Genomic DNA, 21,322 nt, shown 5'->3' with positions numbered 1-21,322 from the left:
ATCTCGCGGATTTCCGATTAGCTTATAATACCGCGGCCCATTCGTCGTTAGGCACCTCACCGGCTTTCCTAAATTTAGGTCGGGAACTAAAATCGACAAGATCCTTAAAAGAAAAGGGAGGTAAGGTTACCGAGGTAGAACCGGGAGACCGAAACAGCTGGTCAAATCGGATGCAAAAGTTAGAAACGATCAGGGCATGGGTAACGGAGAATTTGGAAAAAGCCTATCAGAAGCAGGCGACCGGGTACAACCTACGGCGAAGACACCGTGTCTTCAGCCCCGGGGAACTTGTATTAAAACGACAACACACATTGTCATCCGCCGCTCAGAATTACGCAGCTAAGTTAGCACCAAAATTCCACGGTCCCTTCCGGATTGGGAGGAAATTATCCTCCGTAGTTTATGAGTTAACCCGTCTTGACGGATCCTCTGTCGGAAAAATACATGTACAGGAATTAAAACCTTATCACCCTCCTGACCCTATATAGCACAACGCTCAAGAGAAGAAACCCGAACATCTTGGGGTACCGAGAAGAGGCAGAATGGAGGAAGCGACGAAGCAATTCATAGACAGGTATTGGAACCTGGCGGCCTGGATCTCCCGCCGATTCCCGGACTTCTGGGATGATCTGGCCGCGGCTTTGGGGAGGCCGGTCACGCCGAACACCACCGCACCAGAGGCAAGGGAGCCGGACGTCCCGGAAACTCGAACCGGCCAGACGGTCGAGACGGAGGAACGAAGCCGGCAACAGCCCATACCGAGGGCAGGGGTGGAACCCCGATTTCCAACCGGGTGTTGGAACTGCGGGGGCCCCCATAGGTACGCCCGCTGTTGGGAAACCCGGTCCAGGTTCTGTTACGGTTGTGGGACAAGGGGCGCAACAGTAAGAACCTGCGAAAACTGCGGCCCTACCTACGATCCGGAGGCCCCGCACCAATCACAGAAGGGGCCACGCAGAGCCACCCGGGGCCCCACCGTCGAGGCGACGACCGCAACGGCCTCCACCAGCGACTCCATCAGTGACTCCGAAGCCGAGACCGTCTACTTTGTCATGGAGGACTGGGAGCCGCCAAGCTCGGAAGAAGAGACGCCGGGCAAGAGGAACGGCGATCTCCCGAGGAGAGGCAGAGGCCGGGGCAGGGTTCCAGCCCGAGACATCGATCTCCGGAGGAGGGGAAGAGGCCGAGGCCGAGTCTCAGCCCAGATGAGGAGCATCGGAAGGGCCTGAGAGACCTCACTCCGAGGCCGAAGAACCCCGCCATGGAGATTCGACGTCTCCTTTCCCCCCCTAATGTTTTTTTTCTATCCTGGTGCCGGCTCGGCCATAATACCGAGAGCCGTTAATTTCTTTTCGTACAAGTTTCTAGTCGTACCGACGTTTTTTTTTTGTATGTACCGAATATGGAGTTTTTTTTTTGTTTTGTTGTTTTGTCTGTTGATTTCGTTTTCTTTTGTTATTGTTTTTTTTCTTGTACCACTATAAGATTAGAGAGGAAGGGGGAAAGAGCCCCAAAAATAAAGGGTATGACCGAAAGACAGTCATTACGAATACTTCCCCTTTTCAATCCTCCTTCGATCCACATTCGATAGAAATCCAATAAGAAAAACGACAAGGCGGCAAAACCCGAGAGAGGGTGGCTTTAAAACCCCCCAGGCTGGTGGAATCTGTTTGTGGGTCCTTTTAAGGATCATAAGACTTTGGTGACTTTCTCGTAATGCATTTAGTGTGTCGGATTGGTGGTCATCGACGCCCGTCGATGTCCAAGACCTCCTCGGTCCTCTCCTGGGAAGGGGGAGTTGTGACGTGACTTTTTTTGACGTCCGTCACAAGGGCGAGAAAGCCCGATCGAGGAGGGAAATTTGAGGTCGGAGACCCCACCGCGGGGGGGCGACGACCTCTCCCTCTTAATTCCTTTTTTTGGAGATTTTAGATTTTGCGTTATAGCGAATTAAGCGAGTCGTGGTGGGTGGCCAAACTCCCATATTGTGAATTACCGTGGAGCAGCCTTCGTGGGACCTGCGAGGGACTCAGCAGGCAGGACGACGGAGGCCCGGACGGCGTGCAGACGGATCCAGGATAAGGGCAAGTAAAAACACCCTTGCCAATATCATTCGATTCCAGACACAGTCGCTACCGCAGTTACGATTTCAGATACGGAGCATATCGAGGCCGGTGAACGCACCGAGAGAGATGACGCCCGAGAGGGAAGCGCGCTCTCACACGCCGAAGACCCGGGGTGGAGTACCCGAACAAGGAGCTGTTGTAACGAGCCAGGAAAGAGGAATCCGGTCGGAACCTGGCCAGTTCACGACCGATTCAAAGAAGGCTCGGATCTGGAAACGGAGAAGGCCACGAAGGGCGTTAACGGCAGCTGCCAAAAGAGAGAGACCGGGGTCACCTCGGAAAAGCGTCACCGAGGGCCGAAAAATCGAGGAGCGACGCGAGGATCGAGATCGTTAGAGATATCGAAGGATCAAGTAGCGCTAATCGATAGCGCGGATCTACATGCGCAGGACGATGCGCGGAAGGTCACCGCTGTCCGGCGAGCCTCGCGGTCGTCACTGTTCGGCGAGTCGGCAACCAGGGCGAAACCTCGAGGACTACCACGGGCGTACCAGCGATTTGTAAGGCCACCACTTCGACTTCGCGGTAAGAGCGGTATCAGTAGGCGGCCCGAGCCTCGCGGAAATAAGAACCCGCCTGGTTTTCGTGAAAGTGTATTAAGAGTACCGAAATGTCTCGCGATATGTTGCGAGGTTAGATTTAGGCCGGGCCCCGCTGACTACCGCTTCTATAGAATAAGATTTCACCATGCTATCCCCCTCGGGGCTGCCGAGCCGACAGTCGTTTTGCATTAATTAATGTCTCTCGTTCATGAATGATAATTTCGCGTCTATTGATGTATTGCTGTACCGAGTGTTAGAATTGTGGAGTTAGCCTATCGCGTATCTCTCGCCTCGGCTTTCGGTCGAGCGTTTACATTCAGAACCGTCAGAATAATACTGAGATAGAGTTCGTATTGTAGGCTAACCGTTATGAAGAAAGATTGAAGTAGAGCTAATTGTAACAACCGCACCGAATGAAAGTTACTGAATTTGTACGCCGAATCTTATACCGCGTGAGGCGGAAGTACGCGGATTTCCGCGAGTTGAACAGTGAAATCATAACGCCTCTCACTGAAATAAAACATGTCTCCACTCCGCGGAATTGTTAAGACGCCCGTCACCCGGCGTCAATCTCACTTAATCTAATTTATAATTAAATGTTATTTGTTACTGATTAGTGTGTTCTTAATAACCGTTTATTTCAGACTCCTCTCTCCAAACCAGGTTAGCATCTCTAAAGAACCTCGCCCCTCTGCCATTTGTAGAGTGGGCTAGTCGCGCTTATTGCCGTTGCTCTTTAAAGCAAAAATTTGACTCTAACGTAATTTGTTCGTGTGGCGCGTTAATCCGCGCCTGGCGCCCAACTATAAGTTTCGCGATAATTACTAAGATCTATAAAATAGAGCAACGAGGTTTGACACGCTTACCGGCGGGTGTACTTCTGCCCGACGGAAAAGTCGTCGCAATATATGACAACATATATTAATAATAATAAAATAATCTTATATTTATTTTTTCTAGATTCGACGAATTCAGAGAATTGGAGGAAAGAATGCAGGGCAATTTGCCCGAAACGTACTGCGATGGCTACTTTCAGATAGCTTAGCATTGCAGTTATCATGGTCGGATCAACGAAATACAGTAAAATTCCAGAATTTTAAGTTATGCACATTGATTGTCGGTACGTATAGTATGTATATTTAAAAATTCTTTAAGTTCTCTTCAGAGATAGAAAAAAAACTTTCAATATAGTTGCACAAATAAAAATTGAAATTTAATTTAGAATGACATTCTCACGAGAAGAAAATAATAACGAGAGACACTATATGTAAATTTTGTAGTTCCTTATAACTACGTATTAATGAACACAATATATTAAAATGATTATCTCTCTTACTGTATATTTCGATGATACTTTTGATATAATTCTGTCATAAATAATCATATAGAGACTAATGAAATTATTATATATATTCCCAGCAAACACCAAGTTACAGTTATATAATTGTTAGTTGTAATTTCCCACTCAATAATATAATTGTTATATAACACGTGTATTATATAACAGTTATATTGTTGAGTGGGAAATTACAACTAACAATTATATAACTGTAACTTGGTGTTTGCTGGGTTATCATATAAGATTGCTCACAAATTTACTAAATATTAATAGATGGGTTCACAGACAAAGTGTATTGTTTTATGCAGAGCTAAATCGATGATTCGTCTTTTGTACAGTTGATGCAGTAGTGAGTGCTTTCCAGCAAGACACAATGTAACACAGTGTTCACTAGTGTGAGTGAGACACACTGATATGTTTTTTTTTTTTCTAATAAACACTGTATCGCCTGTGTTGCTTGCTAGAAAGCACTCAGTATAGTACATAAAATGTGGGAAAAATTTATTTAAAGTTTATGTACTTTTTACACTTTTCATATAGAATAGAACTAAGAATATACGATAGAACTAAGAGTGTATAGTTGATGAAAAATTATATTCATTTTTCGCTTTTATTGCACCTACACAGATCTTCTACTTTATTTGTAGTTTAGTCTGGTTTTTGTACTATTTTAGACCACTACTATACATGTGTACACAAAGATGTATTAAAGAATGCAATTTTGTGTAAAACAATTCAGCTTCACGCAGATTTTATCTTTTTACTATATAGTGCATGATTTCTTTCCATATTTCAATAATAGAATACAAAATGTTATATTTATTAATATTGTATATATTAACAATAAGTATATTTTATTTTTTGCAGAAAGTATCGCTAAAAACACCTCTGTGACAATGTGTAGCGTCGGAGAAGCAATGAAGGTTTGGCTACAGCACGCCAGTGATCGACTGAAGCGACAACAAAATATAAAATTAAAAAAAAAAATATATATATATATATATATATTATATAAATATATTAGATTATATAACATATTTTAAAAATTACGAAATAAATTAACATAATAATTTCTAACTTTTCGTTATATTTCGTGTATAGTGTAAAAAGATGTCCAAATTGTATATTACATTTGCAGCCTTGTTAATATTTATATTAAAAAAAACCTTTCCAAAAAATTGTTTTCAGAAAAAGTTTTCCTCATAAAAAAACCTTTCAAAAACAGTTTTCCTCATTAAAAAAACCTTTTAAAAAAATTGTCTTTTCAAAAAAAGTTTTTCTCATAAAAAAACCTTTCAAAAAATAGTCTTTTTAAAAAAAGTTCTCATAAAAAAACCTTTTCAAAAAAATATTTCCTCATAAAAAACTTTTCCAAAAAATTGTACTTTTAAAAAAAGTTCTATATACTAAACAAATTAAAATTTGCTATATATTCTGTCTATAAAAGAGGTGATATCAGAAAATGACGCCAAGTTTAAATAAAACCTTTCAAAAAAAGTTGTATTTATATATATTTAACCAAGCATCGATAAGACTGTATTTTAAAATGATATTTGTGCTTATATCTTATTACATAGTTGATTTTTATTAAGTATACTTTCTAAAATAATTGCATTTGTATCTAGTTATTTTTTTTATATCTGTACCTAGTTAAATAAAAAAATTTTTCAAACTTAATCAAAATAAAAAAATATTACAAAATTTCGCAAAAAACTTGGCGCTGCTATAAAATAGCCTTAAAATTTCGGCTCAGACTAGAGCAACGGAGCGGCGAGCGGCGACGTTATAGCCAATCATTTCGGCTCAGACTAGAGCAACGGAGCGGCGAGCGGCGACGTTATAGCCAATCAACTTACAATTTTACCGTAAGAACAAGAGTTTAATTGGCTATCGCGTCGCCGTTTGCCGCTCTGGTCACTTTGAGTCATTATAATACTTATGCCCGATTCCACCAACGTAGATTAACTTTAATCTCGGTTCAACTTACTCTTCACCTTTTTTTAATTCTTAGAACTAGAAAAAGATGAAGAGTAAGTTGAACCGAGATTAAAGTTAATCTACGTTGGTGGAATTGGGCATTAATCATGTAAATTTAATAATAATATTTTAAGGCTATTTTATAGCAGCGCCAAGTTTTTTGCGAAATTTTGTAATATTTTTTTATTTTGATTAAGTTTGAAAAATTTTTTTATTTAACTAGGTACAGATATAAAAAAAATAACTAGATACAAATGCAATTATTTTAGAAAGTATACTTAATAAAAATCAACTATGTAATAAGATATAAGCACAAATATCATTTTAAAATACAGTCTTATCGATGCTTGGTTAAATATATATAAATACAACTTTTTTTGAAAGGTTTTATTTAAACTTGGCGTCATTTTCTGATATCACCTCTTTTATAGACAGAATATATAGCAAATTTTAATTTGTTTAGTATATAGAACTTTTTTTAAAAGTACAATTTTTTGGAAAAGTTTTTTATGAGGAAATATTTTTTTGAAAAGGTTTTTTTATGAGAACTTTTTTTAAAAAGACTATTTTTTGAAAGGTTTTTTTATGAGAAAAACTTTTTTTGAAAAGACAATTTTTTTAAAAGGTTTTTTTAATGAGGAAAACTGTTTTTGAAAGGTTTTTTTATGAGGAAAACTTTTTCTGAAAACAATTTTTTGGAAAGGTTTTTTTTAATAAGAAAAATTTTTTTGAAAGGCTTTTTTTATGAGAAAAAGATTTTTTGAAAGGTTTTTTATGAGAAAAACTTTTTTTGAGAAGACAATTTTTTTGAAAGATTTTTTATGATAAAAACTTTTTTTTAATACAACAAGGCGTGTACTTGGCGCCCTTTTTTTACCTTTTTTTAAAAAAAAAGGTTTATTTTTGTGAGATATCATTTCTTTTTTTTAGTAAAAATAATGGTAATAATAAACTTTACCAATGAGGTCCCACCACCACCCCCGTCATATTTTTTTCAATACGACGGTCCTCTTTTTAACTTAACAAATCTAATAATTTTTTTATACTTCACAACATGTTTTATAAAGAAAATTATTTATGATCATAATATTTGCATTTCTAAATTATTGCATTTTTTATATATATATATATAAAAGCAGATTACTTTTACTGATCAATTTTCTGTAAGAAAATAACAAAAACATCTTTAGCACCTCTAGGCCATTGTCTTTTTTTAATTAACGCATCGTCAGCTTCAATCCAAATGTTAGACATTTCTTCTCTACATATACTTGTGTAATGACCTTTTTCGATAGATGGTCCATGATAAAGTATAGCACTCATTACTTTGTACAATTGCCCAACAATTATTACTTTAGTTGTTGGAACAGCACGCAAAGTAAACTTATCTGTTTTTACTGATTTACCGTCTTGAATGGGTATTAAATGAATAACAATGATATCTCTGCTTAATGTAAATTCACTTTTAACTAATATTTCATTTTTGGTACAATTTTTGCATGATTCGTTGTTCAATTGACACCAATGGGAAAATGTTAAGTTTAATAACTCATTAAGATCATAAGTTTGTTTCTTGCATTTATTTATTGGAATTGAAATAAAAATATTATTATTAACAATAGTTTTTGTATAATTACAACTTTTGCATTGTTTAATGGTAGTAACTTGATGCTCTATTAAACTTTTTATACTATCGTATTTTGTACATAGAGCTGTAAAGAATTCACATGCATCTCGTTTAACACTTTTGGAAAAATACTCTCCTAAAGATTGCCGTATAACGTATGTATTCAAGTTGTGCACTTTATTTTCATAATGACACATTAATACATTTAAATCGTTTAGTTTATCATAATCGGCTATTTGTTTTCTAATAGAATTTAAATGTAACAAACATTGTAATACTGCATTTGCATAACATGAAACTTCATCTACATTTTGGAAACCATACATGTTCCAAGTAATATTTTTTCGCACCTTCTCATGTGACTCTTGAATAGAATTAACTATTTTTGGCACTGCCCATAAAACATCTTTTATTCTACGATATCGCTCTTTTACAAGAGAAATAGTTTTTGTTTCTGTATTGTTTAATCGTTTTAATCGATTATATTCAATAATAGCTTCTTCACTAGCTGTTATAGATGAAGGATCAAAATTAATCAAATGTAACCCATCTAAAGATGTTAGTCGTGACAAAGCAACGTAAATTTGACCATGACTAAATACAGAATTACCTATATCCATAATAGCATTCTGCAAACTCAATCCTTGGCTTTTATGAATAGTAATTCCATAACTCAGAGACAATGGAAATTGTTCTCTAATAACATACACTCTATCCATTACCTCAAATTTAACACTTACTCTTTGAATTAAATATTCCGAACCTGATGGTAAAAGAAGTTTAATGCTTTCTACGCGATCGGTAGATATATCTTGTACAATTGAAATCACTTGAGCAATCGTGCCATTTACGAGACCTAAAGTAGCATCTATGTTACGTCTTATCATAACTTTTGCTCCAATTTTTATAGTAATACGTTTCGAAAGCCCAGCTGTTTTAGAGTTGTCCTCATCATTATTTTCCAATACCTTTAACACTTTCTTTTTTACATATGGACTACACTTGACCGTATCTTCAGCAACTAATACTATTTCTTTCGAAGGAATACGACTTAACATTGCAGCGTTTAAAACATCACACATGTGACAAGTAGGCAGCAAACAAACAGTATCTGATGTCATATTATTAATAAAATTACACAATTCGTTTAATCTAGACTCGAAGGAATCTCCCTCAAAAGATATCTTTCTCTTTTGTAGAATGTCAGAATCGGATTTTGTTAGTAAACCAATACGAACTCTCGATAACAATTCACGGTAAGATCCATCTCCTTTCTGACGCATATTAATTGTTAATTCATCATAATTAAATAATGTTGTCCACAAATTTGCAACTCCTAAGCAACCGAAATATTTATCTATTTTTTCCTTTGAGAAGTTTGCAAAGATAAAATCTTCACGTACAGGAGGTAATTGAAGTAAATCTCCAAGCAAAAGAATATGCTTTTTTCCAAACCAACCATCGTCGCAATCGCTTGTGTCAAATATTTCACACAATCGAAGATGTATGTACATAAAAGTCAAATTAGATATCATTGATACTTCATCAATTATAAAAAGAATAACATCCTTTAGCTCCGTTCGCAGAATTGGTAACACATGGTCAGACAATTTTCTATATTTAGGAGTATGACCATGTTCAACAGGTAATTGAAGCAATCTATGAACTGTCAAGCCGTCTATATTAAACGCTGCTATACCAGTAGGTGCTGATACAGCAGTATCTTTTTCGAGATTTTGTTTGATCCAACATGTAACAGTTTTGATTAAAAAGCTTTTTCCAGTACCACCTTCTCCGCTAACATACAGTCGCAATATTGAAGTATCTGACTGTATAGTGGTAATGATTCTGTCAAATACTCTTTTCTGATCCATGTTTAATTGTCCTATCATTTCAGAGACATCGATTTCTTGAATATTATTCTTATCACCGAGATCTTTAAAGTCTTGCATCGCTTCACCCGCTTCTATATTTTCAACACCTATCGGATTATCAGGATCATCCTGTGATTCACGTTTTTGCGCTTTATCTAAACATTCTTGAACCAACTGTTTAGCAGCTTCAAATGCTTCTTGCAATTCTTCTAGCTTTTCGTGATATTTTAATGCTTCCGTTAAATGTAGTTTTACTTTGTGAAATGATTCTGCATAAGTATCACATTCATTTTTAAGATCTTCTAATTTGTTCCACGGTTGAAACATAAGTAATAATGAAAAGAAATAATTTTCCGGTTGTATCTTAATATTATATTTATAATGATTGATAAGATATCCTCGCTGTCGTCGTATAAGATAGTAACCATTGCCCATTTTATAAAATTCACCTTTGTTATTTCGTGGTTTGGCTTTTCTGATATCATACCATTTTGCGAACTCGTAAAGAGACATAAATTCCAGTTCTTCTGGTCTCTGTGGATAGTGATCATCTATCAACGATTCATGAAATAAATCTGTCGATTGACTAGCAAGTGCCTCAATCTCTTTACGAGTTTTTAATTTTCGTGATCTAATTCGATTAACATCTAACCATCTAATAGTTGTATCTGAATCGGTTCCATATAAAGCGATACCCAGTAATGTATCAGCAGCTTCAAGAGCTCCACATTCTCTGTTACTCGTAAATCGTAAAGCAATATTCCAAAGACGGCTGGCCAATGATTTATTTGTATTATTTTTAGCATCAAGAATAATATCAGACAACTCACATTTTGCCGCTTTATTCATATATTTGGTAATGTACCAGGTAAGCAATGTCGATTTTTCGCCAATAAATTGTATATCCATATTTCCTTCCCAAGCAGTTAATAGGACAGGATTATAATCATTTATATTGATTTCTTCTTCTGTTCGAGGAATATTGTAAAGCCTACTTTTATGTTTCAATTGTTTTCTACCTGCTATTGCAGTTTTGACCTCAATTATTTTTAAAGACTCAGTAACAGAACGAGGAAATCCAAAACGACATACTCGAACAACTTTACGTCCTACTTTTTTAGAACGAAGACAATAGTCGTTATGTTTGTGTCGTTGATGTGTATTAACACGCCTGTGCAATAGTGGTGAGATATTTTTATTTGGAATTTTACAGCTAACATGTTGTAAAATAAATTTGGAAACTTTTTCCATACTAGATTCACCAATAATTGGGGCATCTTTAATCCAAATTAATAAATGAAAATGTTGTATTCCTCTACCTTGATATTCTCGTCGCCAGAAATAATGCATTACCTCTCCAATTGGATTATCTTCCGAACAAATAAAATCAAGCATTGCCCAAAACATGTTATCGAGAAATCTCGATGTTGACACAGGATCTTTAGCGATAAGTGCACTGGTGCTTAACGATGTATCACACCATCCATTTACTTCACGAATGTATTCACCTAATTCTTCCCACAACCATTCACCAGGACTTAATGTTAGAAACCATGTTGCGGGTCCATAATGGTGTGTCATACAATTTAAATCACTTCTCGGTCTACGCCAAAATTGTTCCGTATTCCTTAGCGACGCAAATATTGTGCTCAAATCAGATTCTAATAAATCTTTGGACATTGCCTCTAAATATTCCTTAGCCGTATAACGAGCTCGTTGATTAGTAGTATACATTTTATGATAAATTCCACGTTTTAACTGACGTATATTGGTACCGTTTAACAAATAAAATAGATATTGTTGATTTAATCTATACTGCGGATGTTTGGACATTAAGCGACATTTAATGAATTCATGGTCATGAAGCTTGATCTCCCTATCTGCATGCTCTCCATTAATACCGTAAGGATATAAATCAGGAAAACATAACAAATCCAAACATTTTTCACGATTATCCATAGGTATATCCTGAATTTTTAACATTTGATATAAAGCCGTTGCAGTTTTATTTTCCCTTTTTTCATATAATGGATATATAGAATATTGCTCATAGTTATCATTATCATTAATAATCTGAGTTAGTAATGCCTCATGTCGACTCAATGCCTTATCTTCAACGTTTTCCATTTCCTGCATTTTGGATTTTGAATTACTTAATAATTCATGTTCCTCATCAAATATATCTTGTTCAACATTTTCATCCTCTTGCATTTGGAATTCCATATTATTCAATTGCAAAACTAAATCATCGTGTGAATTCGGTATCATTATTTCAGAATATAAAGGATTGTTGTTCTTTAACCACATCAATGCATCAATTACTTTTGTAACATTTACCATCTCTTCCCAGATAACTTTAGATTTTGTGGGAATACCTCTAACTGAGATATATAATTCATGATTAATATTTATCGCATCAGTTTCAGAACATAATTTGTTTAATGTCTCTTGTATTGGAAGTGGTAAATGAAAGGTTCTACCTTTAACTTTTTGTATCATTTGTCTTCCAGGTAATTTTTTATTCATAACAGTTCCCATTTTAACAACAGTTTGAAACGCTTTAGCTCTCTGTATAAGAATCTTTTCGAATGTGTTAAGAGATGATATCACATCCGGCACATGATTTGTACAAAGATTATTCAAGATGCAATATGCAGGCATCGAACCTTCACGAAATTTTCCTTTACAATAAATACATATGTACTGCGAATTAATTTGTTGCTTTTTTACATGTTCCATTAAATCTTTCCAAATTGGAGTATCCATTTTTATTCTAAGACTTGTGATCTCAGAAACGTTTCTTCTATAACAAAGTCTTTCACATGATACACAAGCATGACGCGGTGTATCCATTAAGCGTTTTTTCAATATCTTAAATGCATTCTTATATTTAGAAAATATATCATCCTCATTTGCAATTGCATCGCTTTGCTTACGTTTGTACATATCTGTTATTTCTTGTGCTGCAGTCACAATTTCATTTAATACATCTAAATCACAATTTAATGCTTTATCTAACTTAAACATTTGTCCACAAACACTTGTGAGTTGATAAATCAAACGTTTAATATTTCTTACTTTTGGAAAGTGAGGCGATAGCAATACAACTGGTAGAAGCATCGCTTTACAAAGAGTTAAATCGATGTAACAACTTTGCGCGTGACCCAATTTTAAATCTGAAGTTTTTACTGTACATTTATACATATTTTCTACCAATGTAGGTATATTTTTTAAAGCACATGTATCAACAGTTTCAAGAAATTTTTGATAACGTTTAATCAAAGCTGGATTGTCAATTTTACATAAAGTGGGACAACACGACCATGACTTTTTCGCTCGTGCTGTTGTCAAAGGTAACACATTTATAACTTGACCTTCCATATTCATTGCTAAAGATTCTTGTAAAGTTGCTTTACATAGAATCTGCAAAATAATTTTCGGATGAAGCTGTATGTCTAGATACTCCACACAAAACATTCAATTGTTCATCAATTGTATGACATTCAGCAACAAGAGTCAAACATACTTCTGCTTTCTTTTTAAGTCTATATAATATTTTATTCATGTCGTCAATATAATTATTTCTAACATTATTACACCAACGTACTATTTTCTCAGCTTCTAATTGTTTTTCGATATTACATTCAATATTTAATTTTTTCGAAATATTTTTAATAAATGGTATCAAAGAACTGAAAGTTCTCCGACTAGTTTTAATCGACAAGCGGCTCGACCCGGCTGGACAAGAATCCAGCTAGTCTTTTTAGCAATAATTTGTAACGGTCGGAGCACTGAGTTCTCTCGTTCAAAATGTCCGTTAGCCTTATTAATTTAAACCACGTGCTCCGATTGGCTACCGACAGCAATAATAATGTAAACGCGGTGTATGAATAAATCACTTTTACCAGAAAGAAGAATGGCCTTTATTACTTTGCCTTAATACATTTTACACTGCATATCGCTCGACTCGACTAGATCTATTCTCACGACAATTATCGACGACTCTAAACGCGACTGACTCTATCGCCGGTTCTTTACAGAGTGCTTTACCGGATTTCTCTTCGGGTAATCCTGCTCCTGGGGAAGATTCCGGATCGTTCTCGATCCTTCGGCGGATCCGGTGGCGCGCGCATAGATCGATCCGTTAACTCACGATCTATCGAGAGTCGATATCTTGCGACCCTGTGTATCGCCTAGTGCATATTTGCGCCTCCTATCGGTCGACCGTAGCTATAACTTACAGAACCATTTTTTAATTTTATAGAATTTTTGCACCAAACATTTCTATATTTTTTAGTGATGTTATTAGTAACATTGCAATTTTTTATGTTATGCTTATATTTCAATGTTTCATTCTTTTTTTCTCTTTCTTCTTTTTTTTTCTTATAATATTGTTTGTTATAATTCCATTTACGTTCTAATATTTTTTGTCTACTTTCTTCTTTTTGCATCAATTTAGAATAACGTATGCGCTCTTGCGTGCATCGCATTGCAAAATTTTTATCATATTGTTGCCGCTTTTTAGCGCAATTATAATCTAAATTTTCTTTATATCTGCGCTTCTTTTTAGCACGATTATCTTCTACATTTTCTTCATATCTGCGCTTCTTTTTAGCGCGATTATCTTCTAATTTTTCCTTATATTTCTGTATCTTTTTAGCACGATTATATTCTAAATTTTGTTTATATCGATGTCGTTCGTAATGCGCATGATTTTTTAAGTAATCACATATATCTTGATTTTCCTTTTTGCAACTTTCTTTGTTATCAACAAAATTGTTAGTCAATGTAATATTATCATCTATATTTATTATCTCTTGGTTATCCTTGTTATTAATTTGATCAACAAAATTGTTCTTTAATGTATTTGATTTTTGTTCTATTTTATTTTGTCCTATTGTACGTGGAGGAGCTACTTTCTTTGATTTTATTATTGCTAACGGAGATACTTTTTGAATAACTCCATATATTAAATCTTGAGGAAAATGCTCTATTACATTAGATTCCAAAATTTTTACTAAATGTGAACGCATTAAGCTATGATCATACTTTACTGTATCAGGCTTGATATTAAATAGTAATGAAGTTGCAAAAGCTATTGAAAAAACACCACAATCATTACCGTTTGGTTGTTGCTGCACAGTAGGAAATCGGACAGGCCGTTGATCAAAAGAATAAGTCGGAAATAATCGTCTTAAAAATTGTTCATGATTTTTATGCAACTTCTTTTTATTTAATGAATCATAAATAAATAAGTTTTGTGCATCATAATAACTGCATACCCAATGTCCATCTAATGCGCCAGGACCTGACGAACTATATAATATCTGTATATGTTCATTATTGTCAGGTATAGGTTGTATTTCATCAAGACATTGTAATAGCAATGTTTCGACAGGTCTATAATTAGAACATCTTTCTAAAAGATGATTAAAATGTTTTATATGCAAATCTGTTAGCCATTCACCTTGAACAATAATATTTTTTTGTTCGGATGACAAAACTATTTTTGTCTCAGTTTTTATTATAATCATTTGATCTCGATATCTTCCATTTTGCATATCATTTTCTAAGTACACCTGTATACGTCCTTCATTCTCTTTATAATCTTTTTTATAAACTTGATCAATACGATTATTATTAATTAATGTTAGATCTGCAATTTTGTCTAAATCTGCTATGTTTTTTTGCATTTTTAACAAATCATTATTTAATTTCTTTAATTTACAAGGACGATTATACTGTTCCAATTGATTTAATTTCTTTTCATTTGTTTTATTTTGATGTATCATACGCTTACGAGTTGTTTCAGCTTCTTTTGCTTTTATTAATGCCAATGAAAGTACTTTTTGAACACCATATTTTGGATCTTGAGGAAAATGTTCGATTACATTAGATTCAAAAATTTTTATCAAATGTGAACGCATTAAGCTATGGTCGTACTTAACTTTTTCTGGTTTAATATTGAATAGTAAGGAAATTGCAAAAGCTATTGCGAAAACACCGCAATCGTTACTATTCGGTTGACATTGCACAGTTGGAAATTTGATAGGTCGTTTTTCAAAAGGATAAGTTGGAAATAATCGTCTTAAAAATTGTTCATAATCTCCGTGCAACTTTTTATTATTTAGCGAATCATAAATAAATAAATTTTTACTGTCGTAATAGCTACATATCCAATGTCCATCTAATGCGTTTAAACTTGACGAGCTAAATAATATCTGTATATGTTTCTTATATTCTGGTGCACATTGTATTGTATTTAGAGAATACAATTTTTGTGTTTGCACGGATCTATAATCTGAACAAGTTCTTAAAAGATGTGCAAAATGCTCCATATGTATATCATTTAACCATTCGCCTTGAGCAATAATACGTTTCTGATCAAATGACAGCGCTATTTGTTTTTCCATTTTTATAGGTATTTTTGCCTTATAATAAAATATTATATTATTATTTGCAAGAGCACAGCAATTGTTTTTTACAGGTGCACAGCAACCCTTCTTTTTATATCAAGTGTTTAAAGACGCACTGCAGTCACTCTTGAAGGTGCACAGCAACCCTTCTTTTTATATCAAGTGTTTAAAGACGCACAGCAGTCTTTCTTGAAGGTGCACAGCAACCTTTCTTTTTTATAAGTGCACAGCAACTCATATGAAGGTGCACAGCAACCTTTCTTTTTTATAAGTGCACAGCAACTCATATGAAGGTGCACAGCAACCTTTCTTTTTTATAAGTGCACAGCAACTCATATATAAAAAGAAATATACCTACTTAAACCTAAACTCCTCCTCTGGAACGTTCTGATCTGGAAATCTAAAAAACTGAAAAAAAATTAATAAATTGAACTATTTTCTATTTTTTAAATTTTAAATACCTTAATAATAATTAAAAGTTCTATTTCTTTTTCCTGTTGTTCGTCCTCTTCTCCTGTGTCTGGCTCTCTCTCAATCTTTCTCCCTCGCTTTTTTTCTCTTTCTCTCTCTCTCTTTCTTCAATAATCAGTATCTGTAATAAAAATTAATTTAAGCCACAAATAGTAAAATGAACATATATTGTATTTAATACAATACAATAAATTTTTAAATCTTAAAAAAGGCAGGAAATTAGGTAACATACGTTTGAACTCTTCATGTTAGACCATCTTTAATGTACAGTTTAGTTGTTCAATTCAGTCATGATGTTGCTTCACATATTATATTGCTTCACATATTAGACCATATCGTCACTATCATGATCATATTCTAATATGTAAAGCAATATTATGACTGAATTGAACAACTAAACTGTATACTGAAGATGACCAAATATGAAGAACCGAAACATATGTTAACCAAGAATAATAAACTTAAATTACAAATAAACAACTAAAACATACCTTAGGTAATATACTGATGCAGTTTTTTTTCTTCTTCTTTCTATAAAACCGCAAAAATCCACTCCTTCACCGTATTCTTCTTTCTATAAAACCGCAAAAATCCACTCCTTCACCGTAAATACAAAATAATACGGCAGACATTTTATATCAACTGTCAGTCGACAGCCATAGTCACATTTATAAATGACTTACAAACTGTGTTACGCCTCCAAAGGATTGGTGTTTTCCGTAAACCAATCTCGTTTATAATGGCAGTTGACAAATCGCAATGCAGCATTTCCATTTCTTACTATGACAGTGATGCAAATCTTAGGCCGCTAGCAATCGGTGCTCTTAATGGTGGGGATCGCAATGAAAATTACAAAAGTGAACAAACTTACTAGTTATTGACCAATAAGATCATGAATATTTTAGTAAATTTGCTCACTTTTGTAATTTTCACTTTATTTCATGCTACACAATCGACCCCTTGAATACATCAATTATCTTATTCGAACTTTCGAGCAGCGGCGAGAAACATGGTCATGACCCCCACCACCAATGGCGCTAGTGGACACAACCTCTACCTCCAATGGCGCTAGCGACCTAAAACTTGCATTTTGTCACTACTGACAATGATAAACGCCATAAGAGGGCGTGGTTAACAACAATTAAGTGAAACCAAAACGCCATAAGAGGGCATGGCTAACAAGTGAAACCAATATGTCGCCGCAGCATGTGAACCAATATGTCGCCGCAGCATGTGAATAGAATACGCAGAGAGAAAAAAAAAAGTAAGTACGAGAAAAAAATTATTTAGTATAATAATTATTTAGTATAATATGGTAAAATATATAAATTTTTACAGAAATGAGCGAGAAAAAGAAAAATACTTCCCCCAATGCAGCGACTTCTACTGAAAATGCAGAAATCGCTGCATTGAAGGAAGAATTGAGAAAACTAAAAGAAAAATATGGCGATAGCCAAGGAGAAAAAATGCCATCCCTGCCACCGGGGTCACCGCCGCCGTCACCGCCGCCATCATCATTGGAATTAGAACCACTGTCATTATCGGGGTCACCGCCGTCATCGGGGCCACCGCCGCCACCAGGGCCACCGCCGTCATCGGGGCCACCGCTGCAAGCGGTTTTACAGTTGCCAACATTGTTGCAGCAGCCGCTACCACCGCCGCCGCCGCCGCCGCTGCCACCAGCATCAGCCTCACCTTCACCAGTGGTAGATACATCGTATCTACCACCATATATCGTGAAAGGTAATTAACAAATTTTGATAATTGTATACTATCACTGCCTCACCTCCGATTTTGATCCATTAGGCTCTTTCGACGCGTTTTTTTTTTTTTTTTTAAACTTTTTCCTCTCGCAAAATTGTCGCTCTCCTCCGCGAGACGAGATATTTAGCGTCAAAGTTGACGACTTTCCAGGTTAAGAAACCTGTCACTTCGACGAATTGCTTTGCGTAGACACAGGGTATTCCGCCCCCCCTCCGGGGGGGGCGGACCCCCTGTGTAAAATAAGAATAATAAAACTTTCGTGCGTATTCCAGAGCGGCATAGATTGCTTGATCTATCAAACTAGCTTTAACATTATATATTTTTGTGCAATCTAAACTAGCTTTAGCATTGAAGTAGCTTTAGATTGTACAAAAATATATAATGCTAAAGCTAGTTTGATAGATCAAGCAATCTATGCCGCTCTGGAATACTCACGAAAGTTTTATTATTCTTATTTTACACAGGGGGTCCGCCCCCCCGGAGGGGGGGGGCGGAATACCCTGTGTCTACGCAAAGCAAGGTTCATAATTATACTACTGCAATTCGTCGAAGTGACAGGTTTCTTAACCTGGAAAGTCGTCAACTTTGACGCTAATATCTCGTCTCGCGGAGGAGAGCGACAATTTTGCGAGAGGAAAAAGTTTTTTTTAAAAAAAAAAACGCGTCGAAAGAGCCTAATTGGATCAAAATCGGAGGTGAGGCAGTGATAGTATACAATTACCACAAATTTTTATATAAATTAAAAAAATATAACTAATATTTTAATATTCTTTTCAGAAATCAAGAATTGGCAGCGGCAGCAGCAGCAACAATGGCAGCAGCAACAGCAGCAACAATGGCAGTGGCAGCAGTGGGGACAAAATCACATGCCAGTTCTACGTAAGTTTTATTTTTTATTTTTTACCTCTGAAAACTAAAGAATTATATTTTTATATGTTTTTTGTTGTTACAGCACCACGGTGGAGTAGAGGAAGAGGAGGAGGAAATCGCGGTCACCGAGGAGGTCGCGGTGGAAATCGCGGTGGAGGTGGACACCGGCCGGTCCACTTCCATTTTTAAAACAGTTATATTATATTACAGTAAAAAAAGTTTATTTCTTTTCTTCTCTAAAAAAAAGTAGAAACAGATAGAAAAAGAACATTCGTATAATTTTCCAATGATTTTTTTTTGCATTATTTATTATGTTCTGATTTGTCGTTTCATAATATTTTTTGCATTATTTATTATGTTCTGATTTGTCGTTTTTATGTAACTACTAATGTTTAGTTTTATATTATGTTCTGATTTGTCGTTTTTTATGTAACTACTAATGTTTAGTTAATATTTTATGTAACTACTAATGTTTAGTTAACATTTTTAAAACAGTTATATTATATTACAGTAAAAAAAGTTTATTTCTTTTCTTCTCTAAAAAAAAGTAGAAACAGATAGAAAAAGAACATTCGTATAATTTTCCAATGATTTTTTTTTGCATTATTTATTATGTTCTGATTTGTCGTTTCATAATATTTTTTGCATTATTTATTATGTTCTGATTTGTCGTTTTTATGTAACTACTAATGTTTAGTTTTATTTATTATGTTCTGATTTGTCGTTTCATAATATTTTATGTAACTACTAATGTTTAGTTAATTAATAATATTTTATGTAACTACTAATGTTTAGTTAATAATAGTATTTATATGAATCGGCACATTTTTTATCGAGAAATCATTTCACATAAAAAAACATGTTGAAATAAAATCAAACTATGTACTAATAGTTAGATATTACATAGAAAAATATTAAAACTTTATAGAAAAAAAATATAAGCATTTGTTACTAACATTTGAAAATGTATTGACTATTCAAAAATTATTTAAAGATCTTCGAAATTTTAAAACAAAAAAAATGTACTTCTTTTATTTTATATAAAACATTAAATAAATTTTTATTATACAAACAATTACAATACCATAGACATTAATTCAACGTTTTTTTTATGTCGTTTCATAATATTTTATGTAACTACTAATGTTTAGTTTTATTTATTATGTTCTGATTTGTCGTTTCATAATATTTTATGTAACTACTAATTCAGTTAAAATAATAGTATTTATATGAATCGGCACATTTTTTATCGAGAAATCATTTCACATAAAAAAACGTTGAAATAAAATCAAACTATGTACTAATAGTTAGATATATATAAACATTACATTGGAAGATACTCGTTTTATATAAATTAATAAAAATTTTCATTTACATTATACTTGTGCTCAAATATAAAACATAATATACAAATAAAGTTACACATAGAGAACATGAATCTTAGGACATTTCTAAATATGATTTGAAACAATCCATGCTATTGCTTATACAGGTTTTCATTTGCAATGCAATAACAGTTGCCGATCTGTTGTTACACCAGATTCCGTTATACCACCCAATATGTCTACAAGTGCTAAATGACTAATACCCAATTCAAGCCACATACATCTTATAATATTATTTAAAAATGTTTCGTGTTTTAACTGTATCAAATAAAAGTGCTATTTGCTTATCATATATTTTCACCCGTTTATCTTTCTGTTGTTCAAAGCCTGCAACATATTTGTATGCTATGGATATATATAATATAATTTTCCCATGAATTTTCACATCCTTCTCCATAGTAAAATATTTCTTTGCTGAATTGAACCATTCCAAAACCTTTTTAAAAACTATTTTAATATCATTTAAATTTGACAAATATTTATCAGAGATCTGAATAAATAAATCTGAATAAATGAAATCTCATCATTTAGCTCTTCTTCCAAATTAGTAAATAATAAACATTCTGCTGATTTTTCTTCAGATTTTGTAGAATTGGAACATTCTAAGTTATCAACTTCACAAGATTGATTTTTTTTTATTTGATAATAACTTTTCTTTTGACGCATGCGAAAGCTGAACTCCATATTGTCCGCATAATTTAGCAATTTTCGCATATTTATATTGACACTCTGTATGCATTGTGTTTAAGAGTAAATTTGAATCTCTGTCATTTATCGTTGACTCTGTCATCATTGTCAGCTTGGTTCTTAATTTTTTCGCACTACTTCTATACAACGTATAGTATGCAGCAACAATATCAAGATAACTTCTAGCTTCAGTAAAGCGATTGTGATGTATAAAATATCGAGATAACTCAGCTGCAGTCATAGC

At 34.3% G+C, this 21,322-nt stretch overlaps 2 protein-coding genes across 2 annotated transcripts; one reads left to right on the top strand and one right to left on the bottom strand.

Annotated features, from left to right (window-relative positions):
* Positions 1-7,130: 7,130 nt before the first annotated feature.
* Positions 7,131-13,907, bottom strand: LOC136997844 (uncharacterized). The gene has a single exon (XM_067349239.1). It carries the CDS (start codon positions 12,960-12,962, stop codon positions 7,131-7,133), a length of 5,832 nt encoding a protein of 1,943 aa, XP_067205340.1. The 5' UTR covers positions 12,963-13,907.
* A 2,778-nt stretch (positions 13,908-16,685) lies between these two features.
* On the top strand, positions 16,686-20,685 carry LOC105668101 (protein diaphanous homolog 2-like). The gene is made up of 4 exons (XM_067348490.1): positions 16,686-17,636; positions 17,711-18,115; positions 18,914-19,015; positions 19,089-20,685. Exons 1-4 carry the CDS (start codon positions 17,591-17,593, stop codon positions 19,193-19,195), a joined length of 660 nt encoding a protein of 219 aa, XP_067204591.1. The 5' UTR covers positions 16,686-17,590; the 3' UTR covers positions 19,196-20,685.
* The last annotated feature ends 637 nt before the right edge of the window (positions 20,686-21,322 follow it).

The sequence above is a fragment of the Linepithema humile genome, chromosome 2, assembly GCF_040581485.1.
Source record: "Linepithema humile isolate Giens D197 chromosome 2, Lhum_UNIL_v1.0, whole genome shotgun sequence".
In the NCBI taxonomy this organism is placed as follows: Eukaryota; Metazoa; Arthropoda; class Insecta; order Hymenoptera; family Formicidae; genus Linepithema; species Linepithema humile.
Note: the sequence above shows the minus strand (reverse complement) of the source record. Positions and strands in the feature narration are given on the sequence as shown.

What these genes read in the sequence shown, in the direction of transcription:
- LOC136997844 (XM_067349239.1), bottom strand. Translation starts at nt 12,962, where the DNA reads ATGTTTTGTGTGGAGTATCTAGACATACAGCTTCATCCGAAAATTATT.
- LOC105668101 (XM_067348490.1), top strand. Translation starts at nt 17,591, where the DNA reads ATGTCGCCGCAGCATGTGAATAGAATACGCAGAGAGAAAAAAAAAA. An exon ending in ACGCAGAGAGAAAAAAAAAA is followed by an intron (nt 17,637 to 17,710) that starts GTAAGTACGAGA and finishes AAATTTTTACAG; the next exon opens with AAATGAGCGAGAAAAAGAAA. An exon ending in ACCACCATATATCGTGAAAG is followed by an intron (nt 18,116 to 18,913) that starts GTAATTAACAAA and finishes TATTCTTTTCAG; the next exon opens with AAATCAAGAATTGGCAGCGG.